This window comes from Thamnophis elegans, chromosome 1 (assembly GCF_009769535.1).
Source record: "Thamnophis elegans isolate rThaEle1 chromosome 1, rThaEle1.pri, whole genome shotgun sequence".
Classification (NCBI taxonomy): domain Eukaryota; kingdom Metazoa; phylum Chordata; class Lepidosauria; order Squamata; family Colubridae; genus Thamnophis; species Thamnophis elegans.
In genome coordinates this window covers 128,155,014-128,167,637 of record NC_045541.1, presented here as the reverse complement: position 1 = coordinate 128,167,637, position 12,624 = coordinate 128,155,014, and the positions used below count along the sequence as shown (strand labels likewise).

Genomic DNA, 12,624 nt, shown 5'->3' with positions numbered 1-12,624 from the left:
ATTTTCTTGATGTCACTAACTACTTTCTTATCTCCTCCTATCCAAATACTTGAGGGAAGAACCTCAAGTCTTAAGTGGCCTCCTGAAAGTTAAAAGAGTGGGGGCCTATTGGATCTCATGGGGGAGATTGTTCTATAGGGCAGGAGTTGCAGTGGAGAAAACAACTTCTGAAACCCCAAAGACAGCAAGATAAGGATCTGGAGCATGCCTACCCTTAACAGATACCCTTAAGGATTGGCAGATGACCCAAGCCATAAAGGAATCTAAACATAATAATCAGCATCTTGAATTGAAAATTGGAGGTAGTAAGCTTGTTTTCTTTGTCATGTAAGCAGATCGCTTAGGATCCATGCAGTTTGCTTATTTATTATCTTAATTTATATAACACTTATTCCTAGTCTGTAGATAGCTTATAGCAAAATCAGCAAAAAGCATCACACTAAAAATAATACAATTTGATAAAATCTCCATCCCTAAAATAATTTTTTTAAAATTAATTGACCCCAGCCTTAAAGACTCCAAATGTAGTTTGGCTGCTCCCACTAAAAAGTAACTTCTGCTCTAAAGAATCATTGAATACAGTAGTCTTCAGTGCTTTTTAAAACCTCAATAAATGGGGCAGTTGATTCTATAGCATGGTGGCTACCATGGAGAATGCTTTTTTCTGGCGCTCTCTCTCTCTCTCTTGATTTCTTGCAAGAAAGAGATCTCCTAGCTGATCTTGGTATGTATAGAATAGATATCTACCTAAAAATCTCTGTAAAAATGAACTTTAAATCCAAATCAAATGATTAAAATTATAATTGAATTATAATTATTTTAATGAATGCTGTTGGACAGGTAATTTTTGTAGATACATACTAGGTCAGTTAATGGAAAAAGCTACCTGTAGGATTTAAACATGGGTAAGCAATACCACCATGTATTTTGTAAAGATCTGGCTAAATGAAATAGCTAATATAAATGTTTCTCAAGGTTTTTTAGATTTGGGTCTTCCATATAATATTAGGTACACTAATGATTTAATAGCATATGGTACTTATTTCCACAAATGCATCCTATTCAATTGCTTTTCAATTTAAAACGAATGTATCTGAGATAAGAGGTTTATATCAAGAATTTGGTGGTTTCCTGAAGAAGCCAGAATGATTCTATGGAAGATATTGGAGATGACAAGTTTGAGGCAACTTGTCTATAATCTATAATAATTTCCAGAACAACAATCTATAATAATTTCCAGAACAAGCTTGCTTCTGTTCCAAAACAATTATCAAACCCATCTACTCAATCAGGAATCCATAAAATTATATTTTCATTCTGGATTGGATGATGGTGTTGGGAAACTTGAAATTAACTTTCCTCTATAGATTATTTCTATTTTTGTTATGTCATTTAATATCTATAGCCGAATCTTGTCAGAATAATCTGTTCCAAGAAATTAATAAATCCAGATTGTTCCTTAATAACTCTTGATTTGCCACTTAATAGGAAAATGGTCTCTATGCAAATAATATCATTATTCTTAAATGTGTCTCATCCTAGCAGTTTCCCCACCTAGAAATTGGTTCCTAATCTGCATTACTGTACCATGCTAATATTCTGCTCTCCATTGAATCATTTAGATTTACTTTTAATAAGAAAGGATAAGATGATTCCCTATACTGTATAACTCAATCATACTTTGAATGTGAGTTTTATTTGGATTTTTTTCATAATTATAACAGCCAGACTTTAGAAGGGAAATCTAAGAAGGCTCCCCCCCTCCCCCAGCTGACAACTTTCCAATGTTAGGTGAAAATGTTTCACTCCTGGGAGGCATTTAACCTGCTGTGGAATTATTACATTAATTATCCTGGTTTATGTCTTTCTGAATATAATTTTGTTCATATTTTCTGTATTGCTTATTGGTGATTTCTATGTTGATTTTTTTTCCTGGTAAAAAAGGTTACAGATAAATGAGTGAATAGAAATATGTATGGGAAAAGTACAATAATACTGGTAATCTTAGGAAAATACTGGGCAGCATATGTATATCATGTGGATATTCATTGAGTCAAGATAAGCCTAATGTGATAAGTATCTAATTCCATGTTCAGGCAAAGTTGGAAGTTTAGACAGATAAAATTTTGATTAATTCATTGGCTTCAAATTATTTATATTATATAAAATTATGAAAGTTGAAAGCTCAAGTTGAAGTATTTCAATCGCATCAATAAAATACAGTGATTCTAAAATACTATTTTTTAAATCAGACAGTGCTTTCATTCTTAACTATTCAATTGAATGCAAATATTTGACGATAATTGGTGTGTGTGTGTGTATTTGTTTGTTTGTTTATAGGCAAAATAAGCTCGTATCTGTCCAACTATTCCATGGTATTATTTGGTCTCCATCTTTTAGTTTTCTATTGATTACTAAATCACTAAAATTTCCATATTTAGTCATCAGTATCTAATCAAATATTTATTTTTGAAAAATTGTTAAGGGCTATTATGCCAATCAGGGAAATTGAAACATTTCAATATCCCATTATAAAAAAATGTTAGAAGTTGTAATAATAGTCCTATCTGTGCCTCTCCTCTCCCCACCCCATGTGAAATATTCTCATTTGCTCATTTGTTTTCAGAGAAGAAAGCAGGAAGAGGAAGTGTCCTCTTAGCTTTAAGAGTAAAGATATAAAAGGAACAAGCCAGAAAGAAAAATGTTCTAGGGGAGGGAGAAAAAGTGTTAGAATAAAAGTATTGTTAAATTACCTTTAATTAGTTTTATTGTAATTTCTTTGTTTAGATTGTTGTGAGTTTCCCATAGTTGTTGCCATTTAAACAACACATAGGCTTAATAATAAAACTCTCCAAATTGGTGAATAACATAGTCATGATAAAAAGTTTCTAAGATGGATACTTCTGCCACCTTGCGCCATTCTCCAATATGTAGAAGTCTTTGGGGAATGGAGTAATTGCCCCCTGCAGCCCAGCGCTCTCCAGGATCTGCTGCAGACCACTTATCTTCAGGCAGTGTTCTCTTTCCGTTGGCAGGCCCCTGCAACCTACACAAGATTGCTCTGGGTTGAAGTGGCTTCAGAGAATGTTCTTCTGCAGCCTCCAAAATCTTTGCAAATGCACTCCTTATTCTCATGTGATTTACTGAGACACTGGAGGCCATGAAAGAATATACCCCATTCTTATATGGCCTCTGCAACCTATGAAAAACACACAAGAACAGATGTGCTTTGAAGAATATGGGTAGTTCTCAATGTCTACCTGTATAATCACAATTGAGCCCAAAATTTGAGTTGCTAAGTGAAATATTTGTTAAGTGAATTTTGCCCCATTTTATGACTTTTCTTGCCACAGTTGTTAAGTGAATCATTACAGTTGGTAAATTAGTAACACGGTTGTTAAGTGAAACTGGCTTCCCCATTAACTCTGCTTGTCAGAAGGTCGCAAAAGGTTATTACATGACACCAGGACACTGCAACCGTCATAAATATGAGTCAATCACCAAGCATCTGAATTTTGATCACGTGACCATGGGGATGCTGTAATGGTTGTAAGTTTAAAAACCAGCCTTAATTCACTTTTTCAGTGAAGTAACTTTGAATGGTCACTAAATGAACTATTGTAAGTCGAGGACTACCTGTTGTTGTTGTCAGGCATTGGTGAACACTGACATCTCACCCAAAGGCATATCACCTTTGACATACATGTCATAGGTTCACCATCATTGATACATCTTCATGATATTGAAAAAAGTTGTTTGGGGGATTTAAGAATTTAGGCTGAGATTAAATCTATTTTAGAATTAATGTAGTTGTTATAGATTTATTGCACAATGCTCTTTAAGATGGGGCTTCTGTTTTTGAGGATGCTGAGGCCACAATCCAAAACTAAAACCTAATTAGATAGTAAATGTACAAGTGCAATCAGATTCTGATTGAGGTATTGTGAAACTTTCAGAGACCTGCTGTGAGAAGTTTGTCATGTATTTTGAAAACAAAGGTACCTACTTCAAAACCATGATGTTCTAATCTGATTGTGTAGAATCAATTGATCAGGCAATTACAGGAATGTTTGGAGAAACAAAGTTAACTACTAGCTTATTTGATCTTTATTCATCATAGGCCGTTAGCTCTCTAAAATTAATCGATCAAATGCATTTAGAAAATAATGCTTATACTTTTACAACTGTAAAAGTATATTGCTATGTTGTTTGTGTTTTTGTTTTGTATTTGTTTTTGTATTTTTTTTCTTGTTCTTTTTAAACTTGAAAATGGTTAATAAAAACTATTCTAAAACAAAAAGAAAATAATGCTTAAATTACAAGAGAGAGCTATTCCCACTGCCTTGAAAATTTCTTTTGCTATATGAGAACTTTATAACTGTTAACTGATTTTTTTTTCTTTTTTGGGCGGAGTCTTAGAGAAGTAGTGGTTCAGTTCTGAGAGTTTCAGTGATTCAGCATTAGGCAGATTATCTTGGTTGAGTTGTGCAACATTTCACAGGGAAATTGCATGTACAGCCTTTTATAGTTATCGCTTTGGGTATCAATAGTTTGGGGTTACTTGCCATTTAGCAATGTTTGGGTGATGGGATAGCAGGACTTTAAAAGAGTTTTAATTATATCTTGGTGAACAGTAACTTGTATTTTATCTTTAATTTTTGCTGGTTTTGTTTTTGCAGTGAATTTTTTGAAAGAACAATTCTTTGTAATAGTCTTGTCTGGAGTTGTGCAATCACAGGCAAATCTGGACTTACCTATCAAGAAGCACTAGAATCGGAAAGGAAAGCCAGACAAAATATCCAAAACTTTCCGGAACCTCTCATTGTTCCAGTCTTATACCTAGTTACCCTCACTCAGCGTTCACGACTTCATGAAGTTTGTGATGATATCTTTGCTTATATCAAAAACCGTTATTTTGTTGGAGAACTTGTTGAAGTACTTAGGAATAATGGTGAAAGGTAAGCATGTCATTTGTGCTCCTCTGAAAATATGTCTGTCTGTCTGTCTGTCTGTCTGTCTGTATGTATGTATGTATGTATGTATGTATGTATGTATGTATCAGAGGTGGGTTCCTACCAGTTTGCACCTATTCGGTAGAACAGGTTCGTCAAATCTACCAAACCGGTTAGAAGAGGTTCCACCAGTGGACCCAGAAAGCAGGCCACACCTACAGAAGAGGTTCCAAATTTTTTTGAAACCCACCACTGACACACACACACACACACACACACACACAGAGAGAGAAAGAGAAAGAAAGGAAGAAAGAAATAAATAAAAAAAGGAAAAAGGAAAGAAAAAGTGAGAGAGAGATGAAAGAAAAAAGGAAAAAGGGACAGAGAGACAAAAGGAAGGAGAGAGAGAGAGAAAGAGAGAGAAAACACATGGCTGGCAAGCCACTCCCACCAGGTCACATGGCCAGCAAGCCACTCCCACAAAGGAGGCCACACCCACAGAGTAGGTTCGAAATTTTTTTGAAACCCACCACTGGTATGTATGTATGTATGTATAGTTTTTAATATGTAAAAAAAAAGCTGAGGCCGACTATTGATTTAAGTACTTTTCATTTCTTAAATTGCTACAGAATGAGTTTAAACACGAAAGATTGTATTACCATTTTTGATGGTGGTTTCATTGGAAAGAGTTTGATCATTTGTGTATGAGTTATACAAACATTCTGTTTGTATAGAATAAATGAATTACATATCTAAACCAGGTTACACTATGTTACACTATGTGCAGTTGCAGGGCTATATAGGTAGTCCTTGCGGAACTTCCACTCATTCAGCAACTATTTGTTGTTACAGTGAGTACTTAATAAGGGGAACTTATAATGGGTCCTTGCAGTTGTGACTGTTGCAATGCCCCATGATCATATGATTATAGTTTATGCACTTGTGAGTCAGTTACAACATTGTAGCACCTTTTGGTCACACAATCCTCATTTGCAATGCTTCTAACAAGCAAAGTCAATGGGGAAGCTGATGAAAGTCACAAATGGTGATCGTGTGACCTTGGGATACTGTAACAGTGACCTAATTATGGCAACTGAGACTTCCATAACTGCCATTGTAAGTTGGTTTCATGTGACATTATGCCTTACAACTGCATTGCTTAGTTCCAGAATTTCCAGTCACAACTACTGTCAGTAAGTGAGAACTACCTGAATCAATATTTTAGTGGTAGTTTCTATAGATTGTTAGAATTATTTAGTTAAAAAATACTAATTTTAATAAATATATTAGAAATAATAATACCAATTCTGTTTAATTTAAATATAAATTTAGTCACTATCTTGCAGCTACCAGTTTATTTTCTGTTATAATTCATATACACCAAAGGACTAATGTGGCATTCTCTTGAATATGGTATTTATGTTTTTGTGTTCTGTTCCCAACTGTGTGGAGTCTGTTGCTTTTTTATCTTCACTCTCCTTATTACAATTGGAAAATTTAAAGAATGCAATAGATTTTAACTATCTTGTTCACTCTGTGGACTAATTTATGCCTCTTTTTCTTAATGGGATATTGTCTATGTTAATTCTATCTCTCATTATGCTAATCAAATTATTCCTGTTATCAGATTTGGAGATGCAGTTATGATACCCCATGGTTTATATCATGAACTTAAGGTCTATATTTTAGCAATTAGAAATAAACACAATATAATAATCTGCTGATCAAATCAAAATTTATCATTCAATATCTAATAATGACAGCAAAGTTTTTCTATTATTCATAACAGATCCTCCATAATCAGGATATTTAATCTATTGATAGAGAAGCCATTTAGAAATTCACTGACATTAGCCATGACTTGTTGGGTCACTGTTTCAAAAGTCCTTTCTTAAACAGAGAGACAAAATTACCACAGGTGGGCAAAATATTCACCAGGAGCAATTTCCGATTTCCTGTCAGCATACACATAGAATTTCCTTGTGGAAAACTGACAGTGAATGTTGGAATTCTTTGTTCCTCCCTTTCTCCCTTCTTTCCTCTCTTGCTTCCTTCCCTGTCTCCCTTTTTCCTTCCTGCCTCCCTTTCTGCCTTTCTTCCTCTCTTCTTCCCCTCACCCTCCCTTCTCTTTCCTTCCCTCCCTCCCTTTTCCTTCCTACCTCCTTTTCTTCCTGTGAATGTTCTCTGTCACCATTTTTATTGAAACAGGCAGTACTTTGTTAATACAGGATAACAATTAATTGTCTCTGATCTGCAAGAAGATAGATCTCTTCTAATTGAATATTCTTCTTTTATTTTCCAGATTGCACTGTAAAATTTTGGAAATCAAACCACCAGTACATCAGAATGGAATGGCCAATGGCCATGCCAAAGGTGTTGATGGAGTCACCATTATCATTAGCGATAGTGATGATTCAGATTTAGATACCAGTTCTGCACAAAATGGGTAAAACTTGTTTTATATTCAGAAGATACGAACATAGTTAAAAGGGCTACAACTAAACTACACTAACCACTATTTTTTTAAAGAAAACATCATATAACTCTATATACATATCACAATGTTTCAAAAGAAATGTGATTTTAATTAGTATTTCAAAGCTTTAAAATAGTGCAAAATAAGATAGAGCATTTAGCAAAGCATTTAGACTTCTACACTGCATTACAGTGCTTTACAGCCCTCTCTGAGTAGTTTATAGAGTCAGCATATTATCCCCCAACAGTCTGGGTCCTCATTTTACTGACCTCAGAAGGATGGAAGGCTGAGTTAACCTTCAGCCTAGTGAGATTCTAACTGCCAGCAGTCTGCAGAAGTAGTCTTCAGTACTGCAGCCGACAATCATCAAAAGTAGCTTGCAAGTACTGTATTCTAACCACTGTGCCACCACAATTCATATATTAAAAATTCCCAAAAGAACTCTCCAAATGAAAAAAATGGAAAGAACTCAAACATACACTTACAGGGTACATTTGTACATACATGCAGCACACATATATAGACAATGTGGTTTTAAATCTATCAAATCTTGTCCATATGGAATTGTCTTGAACACTTTTTCCATTTTGTCAGTTAAAAAAAAGTGTAAGAACAGAAAATATATATTTTCAATCCAGGAATTTAAATCTAGGTTAGTAGCTTCTTTCTAACAAAACAAAATATTTTTTGCCTGTGCTTCAACTTGATAAATTCAAAAATACTTCCTAAGATGATATATTTAAAGTTGTCACTATTTTATTTATTTATATGTCCAATTTATCTATGACCTGAAATTAACTAGACTCTAAGCTTACGGAATGTACAGTATCAAGCACATACAAAATAAATTAGAAATGTATGTATTTGATGTCAGCATTTTCTGACTGAAGACTGACTATGGACAGCTTTGTAATATATGATGCTATATTACAAAAACAAGATTTAAAAACCAATGCACAGTAACTAATGAACAAGATAGGGAATGTCACTAAATAACATAGAAAAACATAAACACATCCAAGGGGGCCCATCTACCCTAGTTCATGGCTTGGGAGAAGGTGATCCAGAACACCATCAAGGTTGGAGCTATATTGGGCAGAATCTAATTACAGTAGTTGTGCTTCGTAGGTCCAAATAGATGATACTATTGAATACAAGATGTCTCACTTCATTGAGCTTTTACTGCCCATGCAGAAACCAGAAGAGAAAGACAGTCCCTGAGGCAGTTCTGACCCTATGCCATATAGATCGTTATAGGGGATAACCAGCACTTTGGATAGCACATGGAAGCGTATTGGCAACCAGTGTAGCTTGTGAAGTGGGTATAATGTGGGTATACTGAGGCCTACTCCCACTGCCTGCATGCTTAGTTGCAATATAATTACATTCTGGGCAAGTTAAAGTTTCTGACTGGACTCAAGGGCAGCCCATGTATGATACATTGCAGTAGTTGAATCATGAGATTAAAAGGGTGTGAATGTCTCTCTGAAAGAGCAACCATGTACCAGATGGAAATGTGCAATTATCTAACTAATAATTTATTCATTGCATATTTAATTGTAGGTGTATAATTCAGTATCAAATTCAAACTTCTAAACTTTATTGTTTTTTCCTGGGAAAGTTGATATTCAAAAGTTAATGGGCAATTTATGTTATATGTTTCTGTTTGTATTTTGTGGAACAAACATGTAATGGACATGGTTTGCTTTGCTATGTTTGTATAGAACACAAGCAAATACATACAGTTTAACCTCGTTCTTGACTGAAATGTTAATTTCACATGACTGAGAATATGCTTTTATGATTTTTTTGTCTCAAAAATTTAAAATAATTTACAATGTAAATAGTAATGGTTTTAATTTTTAGGAATGAAAAAGCCATAACTGATCCTTTTTTGTACAAGTATAAAGTGAAGCCTTTAAAGAAACAACTATATGAGTCTGTTACAGTGAAAGCATCACAGATATGGTAAGCTGTACTGGTTATTACCTATGGTTGCAATCCAGCTGGCAGAAATGAGAAGAGGACAAGGCACATCCTCTTTAAAGATGCCATTTTCTCTATTATAGCTCTTTTTAAAGAAACTTTTTGAAAGACACCTTGTAGAAAAAGGGAACAAGCTTAGTCTTCCCTCTTCTTGTACTGAATCAAAATCTGACCATAAATTATTGGTAACAAAATGTTTCAAATATTAATTCTCTTAAAAATTATTGAAAGGCAAACTTCCAGTCTTCAGCATGTCTTATATTTCCAAATATTTTTTCTGGCTGCCAAATGAATTCATGTATATTCTTAAAAATAAAAATGAATGGTGATTCTACACCAATTATTTTTAATATAAAGTATGGTTCAAAAAATGACAATAAGCTATGTATGTTTGCGTATAACAGAAAGAGAGAGTGAGTTAAAAAGAGAGAATGATCATCATAAAGAGATTAAAGAAGACACATGTTTTAGGAAATTGTTTTTTAACTGCCATCCTACCCTTCCTAATTAATGGGCGGTTATCTTATGAATCTGTGATAGGTCCTTAAACTTTAGAATATATACACTGACTCAAAAGGCATAGAATTCATGGACAGTATTGCTATTCTATGATTGCAATTTTAATGAAAAAAGAACAAAAGTTCTGTATATTTTTGTTAAAAAACATAACAATGGTTATTTTTTTATAAATTAAAATTGTCAGAAGTTATTTATACTGTATAAATACTGTATATTAATTTCATTGTTAATGGTAAAACTTAACAATTCTTTTTTTTCACAGCCGAAGAAGGCATATTTTTTCTTATGACAGACTAAAGCTTTTTTTAAAGCAACACTGTGAATCACATGATGGCATTATTAAAATTAAGGTAATCAAAGCAATTGAACTTTAAGATAGTGAATGAAAATATATGCCATATAATTACAGTGAATTTATCTCAAACTAAACATCTGTTTTGAATATGCTTGCCTATATTAAATTGGATAATCTTAGTAAAAGAATGATCTTATATTGTCCGTAAAATGATATTTGTTTGTTAGGAAGTATTTAGCTCTTAATAGGCTTTATTTACGACATTACAATGAAGACTGTGCTTTATCAACTACCTATGAAGTTGATAAACTCTATGCAGTTTTACTTTTGTCCATGAATCTTGGTATATTATAATTGTTTTTTATTTTTATATGAGTTTATTTGATATTTTAAGATTATCAAATACACTCATAAAGATTTTAACATTTCCTTGGAGTTATGCCTAGATTTTTATTGTCTCAGATAAAGCATTATTTCTCTGTGTCTTTGCTACAACAGATTGTTAGCAATAATAAATGTTAATGCATAATAAAAAAAAATACTTTGGTAGATGAATGATAATTACCTTTCATATCTAGTGTTTTTAATGTTATACATATTGGATTTCATAATTTACAGTATAGATTTAAGACATTGGTATATATTATCCTTTCCAAAGGTAATCAATCAATCTGACAAGCAAGCCTTTTCACTTCAGTACTATTTATTCAAGAATAGCTATGTTTAGTTTAAATAATCATCATAAGGTTACCTATTGACTTCCAAAACAAAAAGATAATATTTTTAAAGAGTGACCAAAATATCATAGGAATTGCATTCTGAGTTAACTATGAGATTTTTATATGTTGATCTATATAATTTTTTAATGTATTTGGGCATGATATCACATGAATGCTACTTTAAAAAGTTGTTGATCAATGCTATAGAAAAATAAAAAAGAGGGAAGAAATTTTATTGTTGTTCCAAATATAGCTAGTTCTTGACTTACAACCACAATAGAGACTGGAATTTTAGTCCTTTATTGCAGTTGTATGTCAAGATACCTATGTTATCAGACTCAGTTTTTTGTCAATTTTTTCAGTGGTTAAGCAAATCCTATTGTGAGTCCAAATCATGCAATTCTTAAGTGAATCACATAGTCATTAAACAAATCCATTTAGACAAATAGGCATTTTTTGCAGAAACTGAAGGCAAATCTATCTAATGATGTGCCAACCAGATGCCACTACCAGTCATAAATGCAAGCCTGTTGCCAAACACCCAAAATGTGGTTAGGTCATTATGGGGGATGTGCAGCATAACATTTTATGATGGCTGGAAGTCCTTTATTGGCAGTTAAGCACCCTTTCTGGGGCCATTGTAACTTAAAATGAATGTTAAATACCAGACATAAGTCAAGGACTATCTGTAATTGATTTTTCTATTTGACCTCTGAAGAAAGGGTAGTTTAACCTTATTTGTCCATACAAATAAAGACTATTTGGAATAGGCAAACGATGTTTGTTCTCCCTTCTTGATTCTTCAGGATAGCTGTGATTCTTTTATTTGGTTTGTCCCCAGTTGCAGGCACTTCATTCCAATGGTGTGAAGTAGAAAAAAAAGTTGATTTCTAGTCCTTCTAAAACATTCAATGATTTATCACTTGTACATAACATATCTGTTGACTCTTGTTTCCTCACATTTCTTTCCCAAGGCAATATCAATTGCAAAATACAAGATAGCAGAACAGACTTTTTTCTGTCTCTTTCCTGATAATCCACCCACCTTTATGTTCAGTTCTTCAAGTAAACAAAAAAGATCTTCAAAGCAGACATCTGATGATCATGTAAGTCAGACAATAACCTTCTGCAACTATTCATCTATCAGTAAGCAGGCTATAATGCATTCAGTTTTGATGGGCTTATAAAGGGATGCTGGCAGTATAATTTATTTACATGGTCATCCTCAAATCTACATTAAAAATCTCCTCAAAAGTAATAAAATAAATACATAATATAACTAATATCTATTAACTTTCCTACAAATTTCATTCTATTCCAGCCATTCCCAACCTGGTTCCCTTAAAATATATTTGATTACAACTTCTGTCAATTTCAGTCACTGTGCATGATGGTCGTGAGAGATTATTATAGAGGCTTTATTGAAACACAGCTGGAGTGTATTAGGTTAGGGAATGTCCAGTACCACCAACTCTGAATTTCATATGTACAATTCCCTGCTGACTTAGTGTTTACTTGTACTTAAAACACAATTGGTACAAGGTGTTCTATTGCTGGTAGAGTACTCCAGTCTTGATTGCTAAAATGAGTAATTTTCCTTTTCCATGATATGCTGGAAATGTAATGGACAGATTGGAACCTTCTTCCATTTGTGGTAGCAATACTGAAAAATTCAAA

General features: G+C 33.4%; 1 protein-coding gene across 3 annotated transcripts in view; it reads left to right on the top strand.

Moving 5' to 3' along the window:
* BAZ1A (bromodomain adjacent to zinc finger domain 1A) overlaps positions 1-12,624 on the top strand; it is a 51,700-nt gene that overhangs the window by 4,531 nt on the left and 34,545 nt on the right. For all 3 annotated transcript variants that reach the window (XM_032230757.1, XM_032230748.1, XM_032230738.1), the window contains 5 exons: positions 4,680-4,958; positions 7,255-7,398; positions 9,295-9,396; positions 10,196-10,283; positions 11,922-12,053. In XM_032230757.1, the coding sequence (XP_032086648.1) occupies positions 4,680-4,958; positions 7,255-7,398; positions 9,295-9,396; positions 10,196-10,283; positions 11,922-12,053 (745 nt within the window). The remainder of the gene's footprint in view (positions 1-4,679; positions 4,959-7,254; positions 7,399-9,294; positions 9,397-10,195; positions 10,284-11,921; positions 12,054-12,624) is intronic.